The sequence below is a fragment of the Vespula pensylvanica genome, chromosome 15 (assembly GCF_014466175.1).
Source record: "Vespula pensylvanica isolate Volc-1 chromosome 15, ASM1446617v1, whole genome shotgun sequence".
Classification (NCBI taxonomy): domain Eukaryota; kingdom Metazoa; phylum Arthropoda; class Insecta; order Hymenoptera; family Vespidae; genus Vespula; species Vespula pensylvanica.
The window spans coordinates 4,798,071-4,813,415 of record NC_057699.1 but is presented as its reverse complement, the minus strand read 5'-3'; the positions used below and the strand labels follow the sequence as shown (position 1 = coordinate 4,813,415).

Below are 15,345 nucleotides of genomic sequence, written 5' to 3'. Positions count from 1 at the left end.
CGCGACATCGGCAAGAGCAACGACAACAACAGCGGCGTCAACGCCAACAGCAGCGGCAGCAGCAGCACCATCACCCACCAGCAGCAGCAGCAGCAGCAGCAGCAGCAGCAGCAGCAGCGGCGGCGGTGGCGGCGGCGGCAGCGGCAGCGGCGGTGGTGGCGGCGGAGGAGGCACTTTGGGAGAAAATAAAAAGAGGGGAATAGAGATTATATAGAGAAAGAGAGAGAGAGAGAGAGAGAGAGAGAGAGAGAGAGAGAGAGACGTCCTTCGCATCGGTGCACCTCAACCGAAGTTGCGTCGCCTCGTGTATATATATACACGCTTACGCGGATATACGTAGACACTAGTGCAAAGAATAGACGAGGAGAAGTGTGCGCGATCTCGCGCAAAAAAGAAACGAGCGGACACGTGACAAAGGAGATCGCGGAAACGCGCGTATACGCGACACCTTGCTCTTTTAGCCGCATACGCGAGTGAAGCTTTACGACGCGAGTTTAAGCGCGCTCTTTTTCTCTTCTTTTTTTCTTTCTTTTTTTCTCCTTTTTTCCTTTTTTTCTTCCCACGTATACCAAGGGAAATTTGTCCTCTTCCCTGTACCACCTTTCTTCGGCTTTACGTTCGTTTTCTTTGATCTTTGAAAAAGCCACCGCGATGTCAAAAATATCGACGACGCAAAAGAATATGCTCGACGGCATGTTCACAGAAACGGGAAGCTTCACCTCCAACGGAAGCATGATCGTTGTGAGCAACAGGTTGCCGTTCGTGCTGAAGAGAAACGAGCTGTCTGGTAAACTGGAACGAAAGGCCAGGTTAGTCGCAGCACGCACAATGTTTGTCCTTGCACGCATCAATCCATCTTTTTCCGAGTCAACGTTTTATGAGAAACGACGAGAACAACATCTACGTCGTTCCTTCCGACAAGCGCGTTCGTTCGTATCGCTCTCTTCCTTTTTATCGCTTTTTTACCAAGGAACGATCGAAAAAAGATCAACGATTCGTCTTTCTCGTCCTTCGAGCTACGATCGAGGCTGTTTTCGCGCGAGCACGTCGGAAGTAAGCTCCTCGAAGTTTTCCCAAATCCTTTATCCGGGATATACGCGATTCTGTCGTAAATCTGGCGTTCTTTCCGGTCTCCGTTTGACGTAACGATCGATCAACGTTGGGAAACGAATGATTTTTTGAAGTGACGCCAGATCGGGACGACTGACTTGTCACGAAATAAAATCGTTATTGCGTAAGGGAAACGAAGGGAGCGTAATCGATATAAAAAAAGACGATATATCGATCTCGAGAGTCGCTGCGCTTCGAGCTATTTTTGAGACTTTCTTTTTATCCGCGCGTTTATCTTTGGTGTCTTGCCTTTGGTCTTCGTTAGAAATCGTTTTCGATGGAGCTAATAACCGAGATAAATTTCGCCTCTCGATCGTCTCGTTTTCCTTTTTTTTTTTTTTTTTTTCGCGATATACGTTCGTTCGTTGAACCACGAATTTCATTGCGATCATTCACGTGCGATTCCGTTGATTTATCGAGGAAGCAGAGTTTTCTGCTTTTACGTTTACGTTCATTCACAGATAAAAATGGAGATTTTGGGAGAGGACGTTAACGATAAGGAAGGAGAGTCGGATTTTGACGTCGTTTTCCTCGCTTAAATTTCGATACGCTTTCGTCGTCGATGCTATCCGTTGCGCGACGTAACGTCAAATTCCTTGTCAAACAAATATGTCAAAGTTACGAAAGGAAAGAAGAAAGAAACAAAGTTTTTCATGAGTTTTCGCCATTTGCTTTTCTCTCTTCCTCCCTCCCTCCCTCTCTCTCTCTCTCTCTCTTTTTCGCTCGCACTTGTTCGGTCGGTCTCTCGAAGTTTAGAGACTGGTCGGAGGCAGGTTGGTCGGAATTTCAGGAGACGATGGTACGAGGCGCGATCGCGCGATATCGATTGCATAGCGCACGTGCGTTTCAAAACTCTTGTGGATGGTCGAAGAGTCGTTTGTCTCCTGTCTTAGGAAAAAAGAGAACGAGAGAGGGGAAGAGAGGTAGAGATTCCAAACTTCGGATACGTATCTTATCGAGCATTTATTTTCAAAGATGCTCTAGAAAACAGTCGCTACTATCTTCGTCGGCCGATACGTATTACGTAGGCGATCCGTGATCCCTTGGATTTATTGTTATTGATTTTGCATTTAACGCGACATTGTAACGCGTGTCTCGAGCGCGATAAAGTTTTGTTTGTTTTCTTTTTCCGTTCATCTCGAAACGCATTTCAGTCACGATGCCTTATCGATCAATAAATAATAAACACTTAAATCGTTGCACAATTTCTCTCATTTGTATACTTTCGTTAATTTTGACTTTGTATTCTTGCGGTTTTTTCTAGCGCCGGTGGTCTCGTAACTGCAGTCGCACCGGTCGTAATAAGTGGAAATGGAGTTTGGGTCGGATGGCCTGGCATGCATATGGAGAATCCCGACGAACCGATTCCAGAATCGGATCCCAACGATCGAACGCCAACAGCCGGTCTTCTATCTCGTAAGGTACGACTCGTCGAATAAACATCGATCGAATCGCCGTGTACGTACCGATATAGCGGGTCGAGGCATGCGAATCGAATCTTGGAACGTTTAATAACTCGAGATGAAGAGGAGGAGGAGGAGGAGGAGGAGGAGGAGGAGAAGTCGCGTTCGTCGATCGAACGAAGAAATAGTTTGAACTCGTAGAAACAAGTTCACGAGATCGCGAAATAGATTTATTCCCTCTTAAGATATTATTACGAACGAATTTATTTTCGTCCTCGGATCCGAGGGACGTGCCGCATAGATCGCTAAAAATAATTCCATTTACCTTCGCGCGCTCGAGTTCGACTCTCTTGTAGTATGCTCGCGTGGAAAAGCACGTTCTTTAACGTAGGTCGTTATTTCGAAACAATTAGATCTCGTTCTCGTATTTAACTCGAAACGTTAACGCGTCGGTGACGTTCGCGTCGACGATTAGTATGCGAGGACTCAAATATAGACAATGAGGTATTGACTCGCCCTTGGCATTGCTACTCTTTTACTATTCTTTTCTACGTTCCTCGATATTCGCGCTCTTTCTCTCCTTTCTCCTCTTATTTTTCTCCTTGTACAAGCTCGTGCGTATATACGCATATGATACAACCGCGTTTTTCTTCCCGTGCGAGAAGTAGACGATGGACGAGGAGCGGAGACAAAGGAGTAGGGAAAGGGCCGAGAAGGGGGCGAGAAAAGAGAGATAAAAGAGCGCGATCGGGGCTGGAGGGCGTTAGGCGATAACTCGTCTCAAACGATACGTGCTAACGAGCCCCCTCGATTCGCATTAATTACGGACCGACGATCGTTTAAACTTCTTCTTCTGCTTCTTCTCCTTCTTCGTCTTGTATTATTATTCTTATCATTGTAGGACAGCGTGACCGCTTGACGTACACCCACGCGCGATTACCGATAAAACCGTTTGTTTTCTCCTCTAGCCGGCCATCGATACGTAATATCTATACGTAGTCGTAAAAAAGGGTGCAAAAGTTATCCGAATTCGTTTCGTACGTCGATACGATTGCCAAGTTAATTTTCTATCGATCGATACGTCACTTTTCTCTTCCATCGGAATGAGATTATAAAAGAGCACGGGTCAACTCGACGGATTCCGAGTACAGTTAGGTAATAACGAATTGCAAATGATATAGAGACGATGGATTGAGACGGGAGGTCGATCTAATCTAACCGTGCGCTTAACCCGCGTTCGTACGAGATATCGAACTTGAACTCGAATAATTGAAAGAAACGATAAAAATTCGCTTATAACGCAGAAGAAGAAAACCAAGTACATGGGTATGAAGCAACGATCTCGTGTCACGATAATCGTATCGCGAGGTCGCCAAAGGTTATCATTTTTTAAACGATACAAAAGAGAGAGAGAGAGAGAGAGAGTGAGAGTGGAAGGGAAGCGGGCTATCCCTTTCGTTCGATCGTTTCGTTGAAATTTCGCGGTCGTGCACACGCGTCGGCGTGATGCGTGTCACGTGATAGTCGGGTAAAACATTTTTCCTCGGAACGTGTCGAATTTAAGATGTTGTATTAAGAGCGCGTCTAGTTGCTCACGCTTCGTCCTTTTTTTCTTTTCTTTTCCTTCTTATTTTAGGTCGTAGCCGTGCACGTAGATCCTGGTATCTTCGATTCTTACTACAATGGGTGCTGCAACGGAACGTTTTGGCCGCTGTTTCACTCGATGCCGGACAGGGCTACTTTTATCGCCGAACATTGGCGAGCTTATTCGGCCGTCAACGAGAAATTTGCAGCCAAGACGGTGAGTGGAGAAAGAGAGAAAGAGAGAGGGGCGAGGGGAGACGTAGGCTTCATCTCTTCCTTTTGTCGTTTTTCCCTCAGGTCGGCGCTTTGGAGCAGATCCACAAGGAACAAGCGAATCAGAACAACGGCACTCCTCTCGTTTGGATTCACGACTATCACTTGATGACGGCGGCCAATTGGGTCAGACAGGCCGCCGACGACAAGAATCTGAAATTGAAGTTGGGCTTCTTCCTTCACATTCCGTTCCCACCCTGGGACATATTTCGACTTTTCCCATGGGCCGACGAGATACTTCAGGGTATGCTCGGTTGCGACATGGTCGGTTTCCACATCCAAGATTACTGCTTGAACTTCGTCGACTGTTGCCAAAGGAGCCTCGGCTGCAGGGTGGATCGTAAAAATTTGTTGGTCGAGCACGGCGGTAGAACCGTGCGCGTACGACCACTTCCGATCGGCATACCCTTCGACAGATTCGTTTCTCTCGCTGAAACCGCCAACAAGGTCATGCTTACCAATCAAAAGATCGTCCTGGGGGTCGATAGGCTCGATTATACCAAGGGTCTTGTACATCGTTTGAAGGCCTTTGAAATGTTGCTGGAAAGACATCCGGAACATCGCGAACAGGTGATGCACGAAATGTTTGCGACATACTACCCGCGGCGTATCGCACCTCCCGTCCCTATCGTATATCCATATCGTACCGATCATCGAAATGTTTTCGTTCGTTTGCCAGGTAACCATGCTACAAATCGCTGTACCCTCGAGAACGGACGTGCGAGAGTATCAAGATTTGAAGCTCGAGATGGATCAATTGATAGGATGTATAAACGGACGCTTTACAACGCCCAATTGGTCGCCGATTCGTTATATCTACGGTTGCGTTAGTCAGGACGAATTGGCGGCCTTTTACAGGGATGCCGCCGTCGCTCTGGTCACTCCTCTCAGAGACGGCATGAATCTGGTGGCGAAGGAATTCGTTGCCTGTCAGATAAACACACCGCCGGGTGTTTTGATAGTCTCGCCGTTTGCCGGTGCCGGCGAAATGATGCACGAGGCCTTGATATGTAATCCTTACGAGATAGACGAGGCCGCCGAAGTGATCCATCGGTAATGTTTCTTTCTTCCGACGTTTGCTTTGAATTTCTCTCTCTCTCTCTCTCTCGTTTGACCTTTCTCTTTTAACGTTACCCCTCCCCGCCTCGTTCTCGTTAACAGAGCCCTCACCATGCCGGAGGACGAACGTACTCTGAGGATGAATCATTTGCGCCGTCGTGAAAGGATCTACGACGTCAATTATTGGATGAAATCCTTCCTTCAAGTCATGGGCTCGCTCGAGGAACGCGATTCCGTCGGTGCTACGACGATGCAACCGGTAACGATGGACGATTTTGACGATTACCTCAGCAAGTAGGTATTCATTATAGCGTTACGCGACGTGCATGACACTGGGCCCGACCATGCCCGCATGCGCTTTTCAATCGGTTGCCTCTTACGAGGAGCTATCTTGTATATTATACGTAGCGCCGCTTGGTGACGTATTCACGTTGCTACAGACGAAATAAAACACGTTCCTATTAAAAAAGAAAGAAAGAAAAAAGGTTCAGCATGAGTTTGGGTTGCGTCGCACCGTGATCAAACGGAACTTTTGCACAGCGCTTCCGTTATTCCCTTCGCCTCTTGGGAAATTGTACGATACGCGAAAGGATCTCTGCGGGCTTTTTATGCCGGGAAGGTGGCGCCGGGCCCGCGCCTGCGAATGCGACCACCCACGACTCATGATGAAAGCCAGGTAACGATCCAGTGATGACACATGTCCCCTAGGTACATCGGCGATAACCACAAGTTGGCCCTCTTATTGGATTACGACGGTACCTTGGCGCCGATCGCAACGCATCCGGATTTGGCGATCTTGCCGTTGGAAACGAAAAACGTTTTGCACAGGCTCTCCAACATGTCCGACGTTTACATAGCCATTATATCCGGTAGAAACGTGAATAACGTTAAGTCGATGGTCGGCATAGATGGTATCACGTACGCCGGTAATCACGGCTTGGAGATTTTACATCCCGATGGGAGCAAATTCGTTCATCCTATGCCGATCGAGTGCGAAGGAAAAGTCGCCAATTTGATGCAAGCTCTTCAGGATCAGGTAAGCTCTCTTCTCCCTTCCACGAAAGATATCTCTTTTCGAGTTGACCATGATCAACGGTGCGCTTTTTTTCTCTTTTCGCTTTTCTCTCTTTTTCCTCCCTCCACGTACCACGGCTTACGAACGAAGCTCTGCAAGGACGGTGCATGGGTAGAAAACAAAGGAGCCTTGCTAACGTTCCACTATCGGGAGACACCGATGGAAAGACGCCCGGAGATGGTGGAGCAGGCAAAGAAATTGATCGAGAAGGCCGGTTTTAAGGCATGCTCGGCGCATTGCGCCATAGAGGCGAAGCCTCCGGTCGAATGGAACAAAGGACGAGCCTCCATTTACATTCTTCGTACGGCTTTCGGTCTGGATTGGAGCGAACGAATAAGGATCATTTACGCCGGTGACGATACCACCGACGAGGACGCCATGAAAGTTAGTCCATTCGATTCTTTTCTTTTCTTTCTCTTATTAAGCCTTTGACGATTTCGTCGGCTCGATCGTACGTGCTAACATAAACGATGATGCCTCGTTACAGGCCTTGAAGGGTATGGCTGCCACCTTCCGCGTGGCTTCGTCTCACATCATACGCACGTCGGCGGAGAGACGCTTGCCAAGTACGGATTCGGTTCTCACCATGCTAAAGTGGGTCGAGAGACATCTTAGCAGGCGTAAACCGCGTAACAGCACCGACATGCAATCGAAATTCCGGCGCAGCAGCGCGGGTATCACCATGGAGATGTCTTACACACCGACGAACGCATCGACCAACACGTTAGAATCGTAGACGGTACTTTTGTAGTATGTACGTATTTCCTTCGAAATACGTTAGCGTGCCGATCTGATATCTACGATCGATCGGATCAATGTCGCCAGGCTTTATAATAATCTAATCTTAGTAAGGATATGACGATAGACGATGAGGGAGATAGAGAAGGAAGCATAGAAAGGACGAGAGTAAAAAGGCCGACGCGTATCTAATCCAAAGAAACAAACGTATGCGATCTACGGATATCGATGTAGAGGAGATGTGTCACTTTTAGAAAGAAACGTCGATCGTTTAAACAATTCTAATTCCTACGTTATCACATTCATCGCCGGTACGATCGCGAGTACGACAGGAGGCTTGCGACGAGACGTCCGACGGCGCATAACGTACCTATATAGCACGTACGAGATAGAAGATTTTTCCTTTTCTCGAGATCGATGTATTTTTAGTAATCGAGCGACTTTTAGCTCTAATCCACGACCCTATGAGAGATCGTAGGGTAGAAAGTAAACGTGTCCAAAGAATACCGTCGTTGTATCCACGCGATTGGAAGAAGAGAAGTAGGCTCCCACGAAGAATTCCTGAATTCGCGTCGCTAGCTCAACGTCGCCTTAATCGTACACTCACGAGGAGTAGCGCTTAGCCGAAATAACTAAAATATCTTAGATGTTACGTTGCCCAAGGGAGAAAAAGAAAAAGAAGAAGAGGAAGAGGACCAAGGAGAGAAAGAAGAAGAAGAAGAAGAAGAAGAAACGAGAGCAGTTTGGAATAAATCGCGCGTGTGTTTCTTTTCGGATTTTGATACTTTTCAAGAAAAAAAAAAAAAAAAAAAAAAAAAAAACAGAATTGGCATATAAAACGCGATAGTAATTTTTCTTCGAGCGATCGAAATCTATCTTCTTTTTTATACGTGTATGTTTTTTTCTTTTCGTCATTATTTTTTACGCTAATTTTTTGCGTTGATCAAAATTAAACGATCGTGCGAGATGGTGGTAAAGAAGAATAATTTCTAAAAAGGATCGATAGTAAAGAGTTTTTGTCACTTCAATTAGATCTTCCGTCAAATATCATTGTATACTTGGTATCGTAAAAATGTCGCTTATTCGTTTGCAGCTTCGATGAAGTTTGTTTTCGCATTGGGCGCTCTTTTATAAAGCTAAAGATTTATTATTCAAACGAGATGAAAAATTTCTTCGAAAAATTACAGTGCCAATCTAAAATCCCATATCAATAGCGTACTAATAAATGTCAATTTAGTGATAAGGAGTTAACTAAAGGACATGTACGACCTCTTTTACATGCGTGTCCATCAAACAATGCATGCGTAATGAATGCGCGCGAGCGATACAATACTCTACTAACGAAACAATGATATATAGACTCGAATAAGTAAATTATAAGATTCTCATAGATTTTTCACTTTTTCTAAATAGAATAAGTCGTACGAGACGTTCTTTTTTTTTCTTTCTATAAGTTTTTTAAGAATCTCGAAACGCCATCGATTATTTCTCTGTGTGAAATATTTTTATAAAAGTTTGCGGGACAAAACGCGACGATTTAAAATGTCCTCCATTTTGCGAGACACGAAAGAGTAACTTTATCGATTCTTCGTTCCCACCGATCTTCTTTAAGCGTGTACCGTACGTGTAAATACGTACGTATGCACGCAACACACGTAAACACGTACGCATACACATATATATCGGCGTTCTATCGTTAAATCGTACCAGTAGCGAAATATTACAACATACGTGGAACGACTAATTTTCCGCACAGTCATTGATTTCCTCTTCCTCTCTCTCTTTCTCTCTCTTTCTCTGTCTGTCCGTCTGTCTCTCTCCCGCTCCCCCGTCTATTTCCTTTTTCTTATACTTTCCTTTTCCTTGAAACGAATGATAATTATTCCTTGTTTAAAATCTATTGGAAACGAACGAGAAGAAACTGGCCCGTTGCGATATTTCCACTTACGTACACTTTTGAAACGAATGTATATATATATAAAAGAGTGCAGAATTGAATCTTAGTTTTGTATATAAATGAATAATAGTTTTTAGCTCGTCATGGGTGTGCATATACATATAAAACATATGCGTACGTGTCGGAGACCTTAAGCACGCACAGAAAGAAGACGCGCGATAAGAAGAACGCACGAGCACGGCGCACATGTAGTGTATGTATTTGTTATGTATATAAAAAGGGAACGCGCGCGCATTATGTATGTGTGATATGTATATATGTACGCACGTTAGCATGTATATATGCCTATACACGGAGAGAAAGAGCGCGTGCATTTTTGCATAAATCTATTGTAGTTTGTTCCGATGGTTGTAAGAGAAGGCATTCAAAACGGAGAAATAAATGTCCTCGAAGAAAATACTTATCTTACGTGTCAAACAAACGTTTCTTCGGTTAACAGTAGAACGTACGTTAGCGTCAAGCCCTTAACGCTAATTATCTAAAAAGTAGTAAAAGAGCTCGTGACTTATCATTCGTTTTCTTTTTCGTTCGCAATTATACCGATAACTCTCGGAGAATGAGATCACTCGACGATTATATTATTTTTCTCTCAATAACCTTTGCTTCTGTCGTCATGTATCGTAATGCCCGATTAAAATTGTTTTGACGACGAAGCCGGTGAAATGGGTCGATGATTACTGCAACGACCCGTCGCGAGTATTGCCATTGCGATACCAACAATTTCTGCGATCGTTTGACGAAAACCGAATGAAACGTTTGATCGATCGTTTTATCTATGGATACTTTTTCTTCCTACATGCCTTTCATATCGACAAGCATACCCATATCCATGTCCAAACCATGTAACGATGTGATAATAGTACTTACATACGACGATCGCAATAGCGCTTACGGTCTCGACGAGATATCACGAATTTCCATGCGATTAACACGACTTTTAACGACGAATTTTACGAAGAACGACAAGATGTTTTGCTTAGATCGACAAAATATTATTCGCTTAGATCGGATATTAAGAAATAACTATAACAGATTACAATGAAATACAAGTACGACCAAGCGTAGACGATAATTCGACGATTATATAATTTAATGGCGATAAAGGATTCTTCGAAGTAAGCATTCCTCTATCGATATATTGTTTATATAGTTTCGCCGGAAGCATAAATTAATTGACATTGACGTATTCAAAATAATTCGTAGAATTTCCAGAATGGCGTGATATCGTAAAAGTCGACGAAAACAATGCCTGATCGTAAAAGACTGTTCATCATTCCTGGCTTTATACAGACGTAACGCTGAGAACAAGCGTGATTCTTGATCGATTTTGTTGAACGAGGTCTCGTTATAAACACGAAGGTTTAATCTAGGACACCATTTTTCTCGAGTTTTTGAAAAAGTTTTATGTTCTTTGAAAAAAGTCGTGTTAAAATGTTACGTTCTTTCGAGAATAGCTTATGCATAAAAATAAAGCTTTTTGAAAAATTCGAGAAACCTATGTCCATGCTTAAATTAACATTGTTTTTGCCATTTTTCGTAAAGAAAAAAGTTTCGTACACTTTTGAACTTCGCGGCGAAAGAGTAGAAGTTTATACTATATCTATCGATTTTCGTAGAAAAAGTTTGAACGACGATCATATAAAATTTTCTTTCAATGAATTAAACGATTGTTTCCTCGTTTGCACGCGTAAATCAATGATCAGATTTTCAGATCCATTCCAAATGCAGGGAAGTGCGTTTCGGGGTGTTCGCACAGAGATGCCATGGTAACTCATTCAGGCATTTCGAAGACGATTTCATGGTAAAAATAAGGAAATGCGATCTTAGTTTCTGAGATCCCGTCATATTTTATTTATTAGAAACATAAAAATCTTATAACAAACGTTTAGCAGAATATTTCAATTCACTTATAATTATATTCCCAATGCGAGGCCATTGATTATATCTATTATCAAGGAAAACGAAATTGAAAGTTTCGATAGTTTTACAATTTTTCAAACGGTTTTTAATGTACGCGGAATACAAAAAACTAATATTAAAAGGATAATACATTCGTTTAACGATGCAAAAAACGTAACGCGAGAGAAAATTAATTTCGATTAAAAATTTCAATACTTAAAAGTTCTAACCTCGGAATCATCGGCCTCGTGTAATATAAACATACACGACTTTTATTTACTTTGACTTTCGTCGAGTTAGTTTCCTTTTGTACTCCGACGAGTGAGCATCGCAGCTCTCTCCTTCCGAACGAGAAAGCTTAAAAATTAATATTTTCGATAATTCTACGGTAATTTAAACGGCGTTTAATGTACGCGGAATATGAAAAACTAATATTTAAACGATAATACATTCTTTTGACAATACCGTAACGCGAGAGAAAATTAAAGTAATATCAATAAAAAATTTCAATACTTAAAAATTTTGATCTCGGAATCATCGGCCTCGTGAAATATCAACGCGTTCAGGCTTAGGAAGAGGATTCCTTTCTTGCAGGTAATAACAAAGAGTTAATGTATATTTTTATATCGCTCACTTTTTTCAATATTCTATACAATTTATTTTATTTTAGATTTCAATTTTGGACTGGCGATCCTTGGCTACGAGCGATCGAAGGACCGATACGAAGAAATCGGGTCTTTGATGGACTTTACAATTACTGGTTCAGTTCGGCTTTGTACGTCAAAGTTCTGACAGGATGTCTTTCCTGCAAGTATCAACGAAGACTTAAAGTAAATATATTTCTCTATCGCATATTTCTTGAATAACTTCTACAGTTTCTTATTATAACCGTGATACAAATTATTTTGTTTCTATTTTTTTTTTTTTGTTTCAGAACTTTATTGCGATCGCGCGCGTAGCAATGAAGCAATCGAGTGTTTGTGTCGTTAAAATAAACATATCGCGAAGTAGAAGCAGTGTTTGTTCGTTCGCGTTTCGCGATTTAAAGCACGAGTGTTCTTTCATGGACTGCGTGCTTTTTTAACAGTCGAACACAGACTGTAATTATAAAAGATAGTAGAGTTTCGCAAAGTAAATTCAGTGACCGTTCGTAATTAAATAACCATCGCGAATTAGAGTCAGTGCATCACCGGAGAGGATCTCGATCAACTTCGATGTCGACCTACCTCATTTTCATTTCAATGGAACATTCGATATATCGTCGAATGGTTCGATTCATGATCGATCGTTAGACGCGAATACGGGTAGGATAGGAAGAACACTCGCGCTAGTGTCGGCGAACACAGGCGTGGGTGTTCTCGGGCGCGATTAAAAGTCCTACCGTGGACTTCGTTTTATCGTTCGAAATTCGGAAAGCACGAACGTTCGTGTTTTACGGCGGTGTATGTAGCTGCCGGTTGGACGGTCCTGTTATCCGTAAGCGGGGACTGACCCTCCTCCGGATAACATCGGGGCCAGAATTCGCGGTTAAGTTTATGTCACCTCGCGAACGCCGGGAACGCGGATTTTAGAGTAGAGTCACCGTTAGCCCGTGGGTCCTCCGATGCGGCAACCTCCACGTGGTGGGACCTGGGTCGGTAATACTTGAGATATTTTAAATCCAGATTATGTTGCCTTGTTAAATTAAATTAAATTATAACTCAAGTATCACCGGGCGAATGGCTGCATGTTTCAATGTTTTTTCGAAATCTCTTTTCCGTTTAATTTCAACTAGACGTTAAATTAATCGTAATGTAACGGATAAACGTATTAGATATTGTTGCAATTTTAAGATAACTCTAAGGCACTTACGCGCGGATAAAGTTTCAATTTCTTTATTAATCTTATTTGCGCTTTTTCAGATCAAATGCTGCACTTTTCATTCCGCTCATTGCAATGTGGAATTGGAGAAATTCATCGTTTTAATTTAGAAATTGAGATTTGTAGGGAAAGAAAGGAAAAGAAAGAGAGAAAAAAAGAGAAAGAAGAAAATTGCTCTCGGTTGGTCTCGAACCCGGGTCAACGGATTGGTAGCCGAGTACGTCGACAGCGTTGCCACATTGATGGACGGAAACGAGCGCGACCGAGACGCGCGACCAACCCACCGTGTGGAATTAATGGCCGACTCGAAGAATTCGTCGAGCGAAGAATTTTCGATATTTTGACGATGTTCGATGTTCCTCGGACGTTCGCGCCGTCGTCGCGTCGTCGCCGATCACCATCGTCGAGCTGATCATAGGATTGAGCTAAAAAGATGAGTGGTTAAATGCACTTGTTACGCAAGGTGCTAGTGAACCTCGCCATTATTGCGGTGCTTTTGGTGATACTTTATTGTTATCAAACGTCCACGAACGGTGCACGTTGGATCGTGGGCCAGGCGGAAAGTCGAAATGTCGAAGGCTCGACGAACGAATTCGTTTCGACCACCTTAAGAGAGATGAACGATTCGATCGTCGGACTAACCTCAAAGAGGATCGTCCTCTCTACCGTTCCTTCGATCGTTACCACCTTTCGGGATAAGTTTTATTACAACGTATGGTGTATATTCACCAAAGTCTCTACGAATTCACCGATGCGAAGGAAGTTTTACGTTTTTACGAAATCCTTGCTCTCACTAGCTACCGTGGACATCGCTTTCCACGTGATAACCGACGACGACAGTCGTCCCATCGCGCAGAACGTAGTGCAAAGCGTTGCTTCGTCCACCAAAAAGACTATGAAAGTAAGTTGCGTCATTTTGATTAATTACCATTTATGCCTTACCGTCCGGTTCAGTCATAATCTTCCTTGTAGGTGCAATATTACAACGTACAGGAGCTGGCTCAACAATTGGAGGACATAGTTTCCGTTATGTCGCCGCATTTCAGTAGCAAACCAGGGACTTATTACTCGGACGCTCTCTTCTTCCTGTCTCTGGGATTGCATAGAATAGCACCGGTCGATCAGAAAGTTGCAGCCATGTTCGACGCCGATACAAAATTTCGTAAGGACGTAAAAGAATTGTTCAAGGAGTTCGACAACTTTGGGAAGCAAGCTCTCTTTGGTCTGGCGCCGGAGCTGACACCTGTGTATCGGCATGTCTTGTACTTATATCGTAGCAAACACGCGAAGACCGCGTATGGGGAACCCACTCACGCCGGTGGCTTCCCAGGCTTCAACAGCGGCATGGTCTTATTCAATTTAGAAAGATTACGCGAGTCCTCCTTGTACGAACGAATTGTTAGCAAGGATAGCGTCGATGCTATGACGAATAAATATCATTTCAAGGTTGGTACACGGAACGTTTCTACGACATGCGACGATCTCAATAATGTTTCCCAACTTGTATCTTTCAGGGTCATCTGGGCGATCAAGATTTTTACACGATATTAGGTATGGAACGACCCGAATTAATCCATACCATTGACTGCGGCTGGAACAAGCAATTGTGTACGTGGTGGAGGGACCGTGGTTACGCGGATGTATTCGCCAATTATTCTCTCTGTAACTCGGAAACAAAATTGTGGCATGGGAACTGCAATACTCCTATACCCGACGATTAAGTACTATGAATTTTAAAGACATTCGAGTACGTAGATACATCGTCTTTGTAAGTCTACGTCAAGTTTCGAGAATGAAATATCGCGAATGGTTTTGAAACTCGTTACATTTGAAATCTGTGATACAAAGTCGAGTATATTTTATCTCGTCAAGTGGCAATATACGATCAAGACTCTTCCAATTGTATAAAGGGAAAGAAGAAATCATTTTTGATGGGCAATATTTAGATCTAGCGATTTATACTGGCAGATACTTTTTAGAAGGGGTAGAACAACTATTGTATTTTTATGACGCATAAAGGATATTTACCTCGTAAAGATTTTTTTTTTTTTTTTTTTTTTTTTTTTTACAAGCGACCATATACTTCAGTTCGATATAATTACAAATATTATCATCTTGTACGATGCTCTCTTTTATCCGTTACTTCTGTTCGATTTGTTAATAGTTAACGAGTATTTATAGACTACGCTAAAGTACAGAACGAACGACGATGAGGACAACGAGGTGTGCCATTAAAAGATCTAAGAATATAAATAAGGAGGAAGCGAAATGATAAACGCACATGTCGAATGTTATCGTTTTAATTGGGCATAAATTATAACGTAATATAAATAAAAGTTTCAGTACGTTATTACGTTTATGCAAAGAAATGGACGTAATACGAATAC

General features: G+C 43.0%; 2 protein-coding genes across 4 annotated transcripts; both read left to right on the top strand.

Annotated features, from left to right (window-relative positions):
* Positions 1-231: 231 nt before the first annotated feature.
* Positions 232-9,598, top strand: LOC122634456 (alpha,alpha-trehalose-phosphate synthase [UDP-forming]). 2 transcript variants are annotated; one of them, XM_043823419.1, is made up of 9 exons: positions 232-809; positions 2,375-2,531; positions 4,150-4,314; positions 4,395-4,940; positions 5,050-5,423; positions 5,532-5,723; positions 6,129-6,465; positions 6,595-6,888; positions 6,992-9,598. In XM_043823419.1, exons 1-9 carry the CDS (start codon positions 652-654, stop codon positions 7,238-7,240), a joined length of 2,472 nt encoding a protein of 823 aa, XP_043679354.1. In that variant the 5' UTR covers positions 232-651; the 3' UTR covers positions 7,241-9,598. The 2 variants fall into 2 exon arrangements, with proteins under 2 accessions (XP_043679354.1, XP_043679355.1); XM_043823420.1 differs by having other exon boundaries at positions 233-809; positions 6,138-6,465.
* On the top strand, positions 1,763-15,308 carry LOC122634460 (xyloside xylosyltransferase 1). Of its 2 annotated transcripts, XM_043823428.1 has the most exons (5): positions 1,763-1,975; positions 11,654-11,658; positions 13,515-13,859; positions 13,931-14,404; positions 14,473-15,308. In XM_043823428.1, the coding sequence occupies exons 1-5, from the start codon at positions 1,972-1,974 to the stop codon at positions 14,677-14,679; spliced, it is 1,035 nt and encodes a 344-aa protein (XP_043679363.1). In that variant the 5' UTR covers positions 1,763-1,971; the 3' UTR covers positions 14,680-15,308. The 2 variants fall into 2 exon arrangements, with proteins under 2 accessions (XP_043679363.1, XP_043679362.1); XM_043823427.1 differs by lacking the exons at positions 1,763-1,975; positions 11,654-11,658 and having other exon boundaries at positions 12,951-13,859.
* Positions 15,309-15,345: the final 37 nt, after the last annotated feature.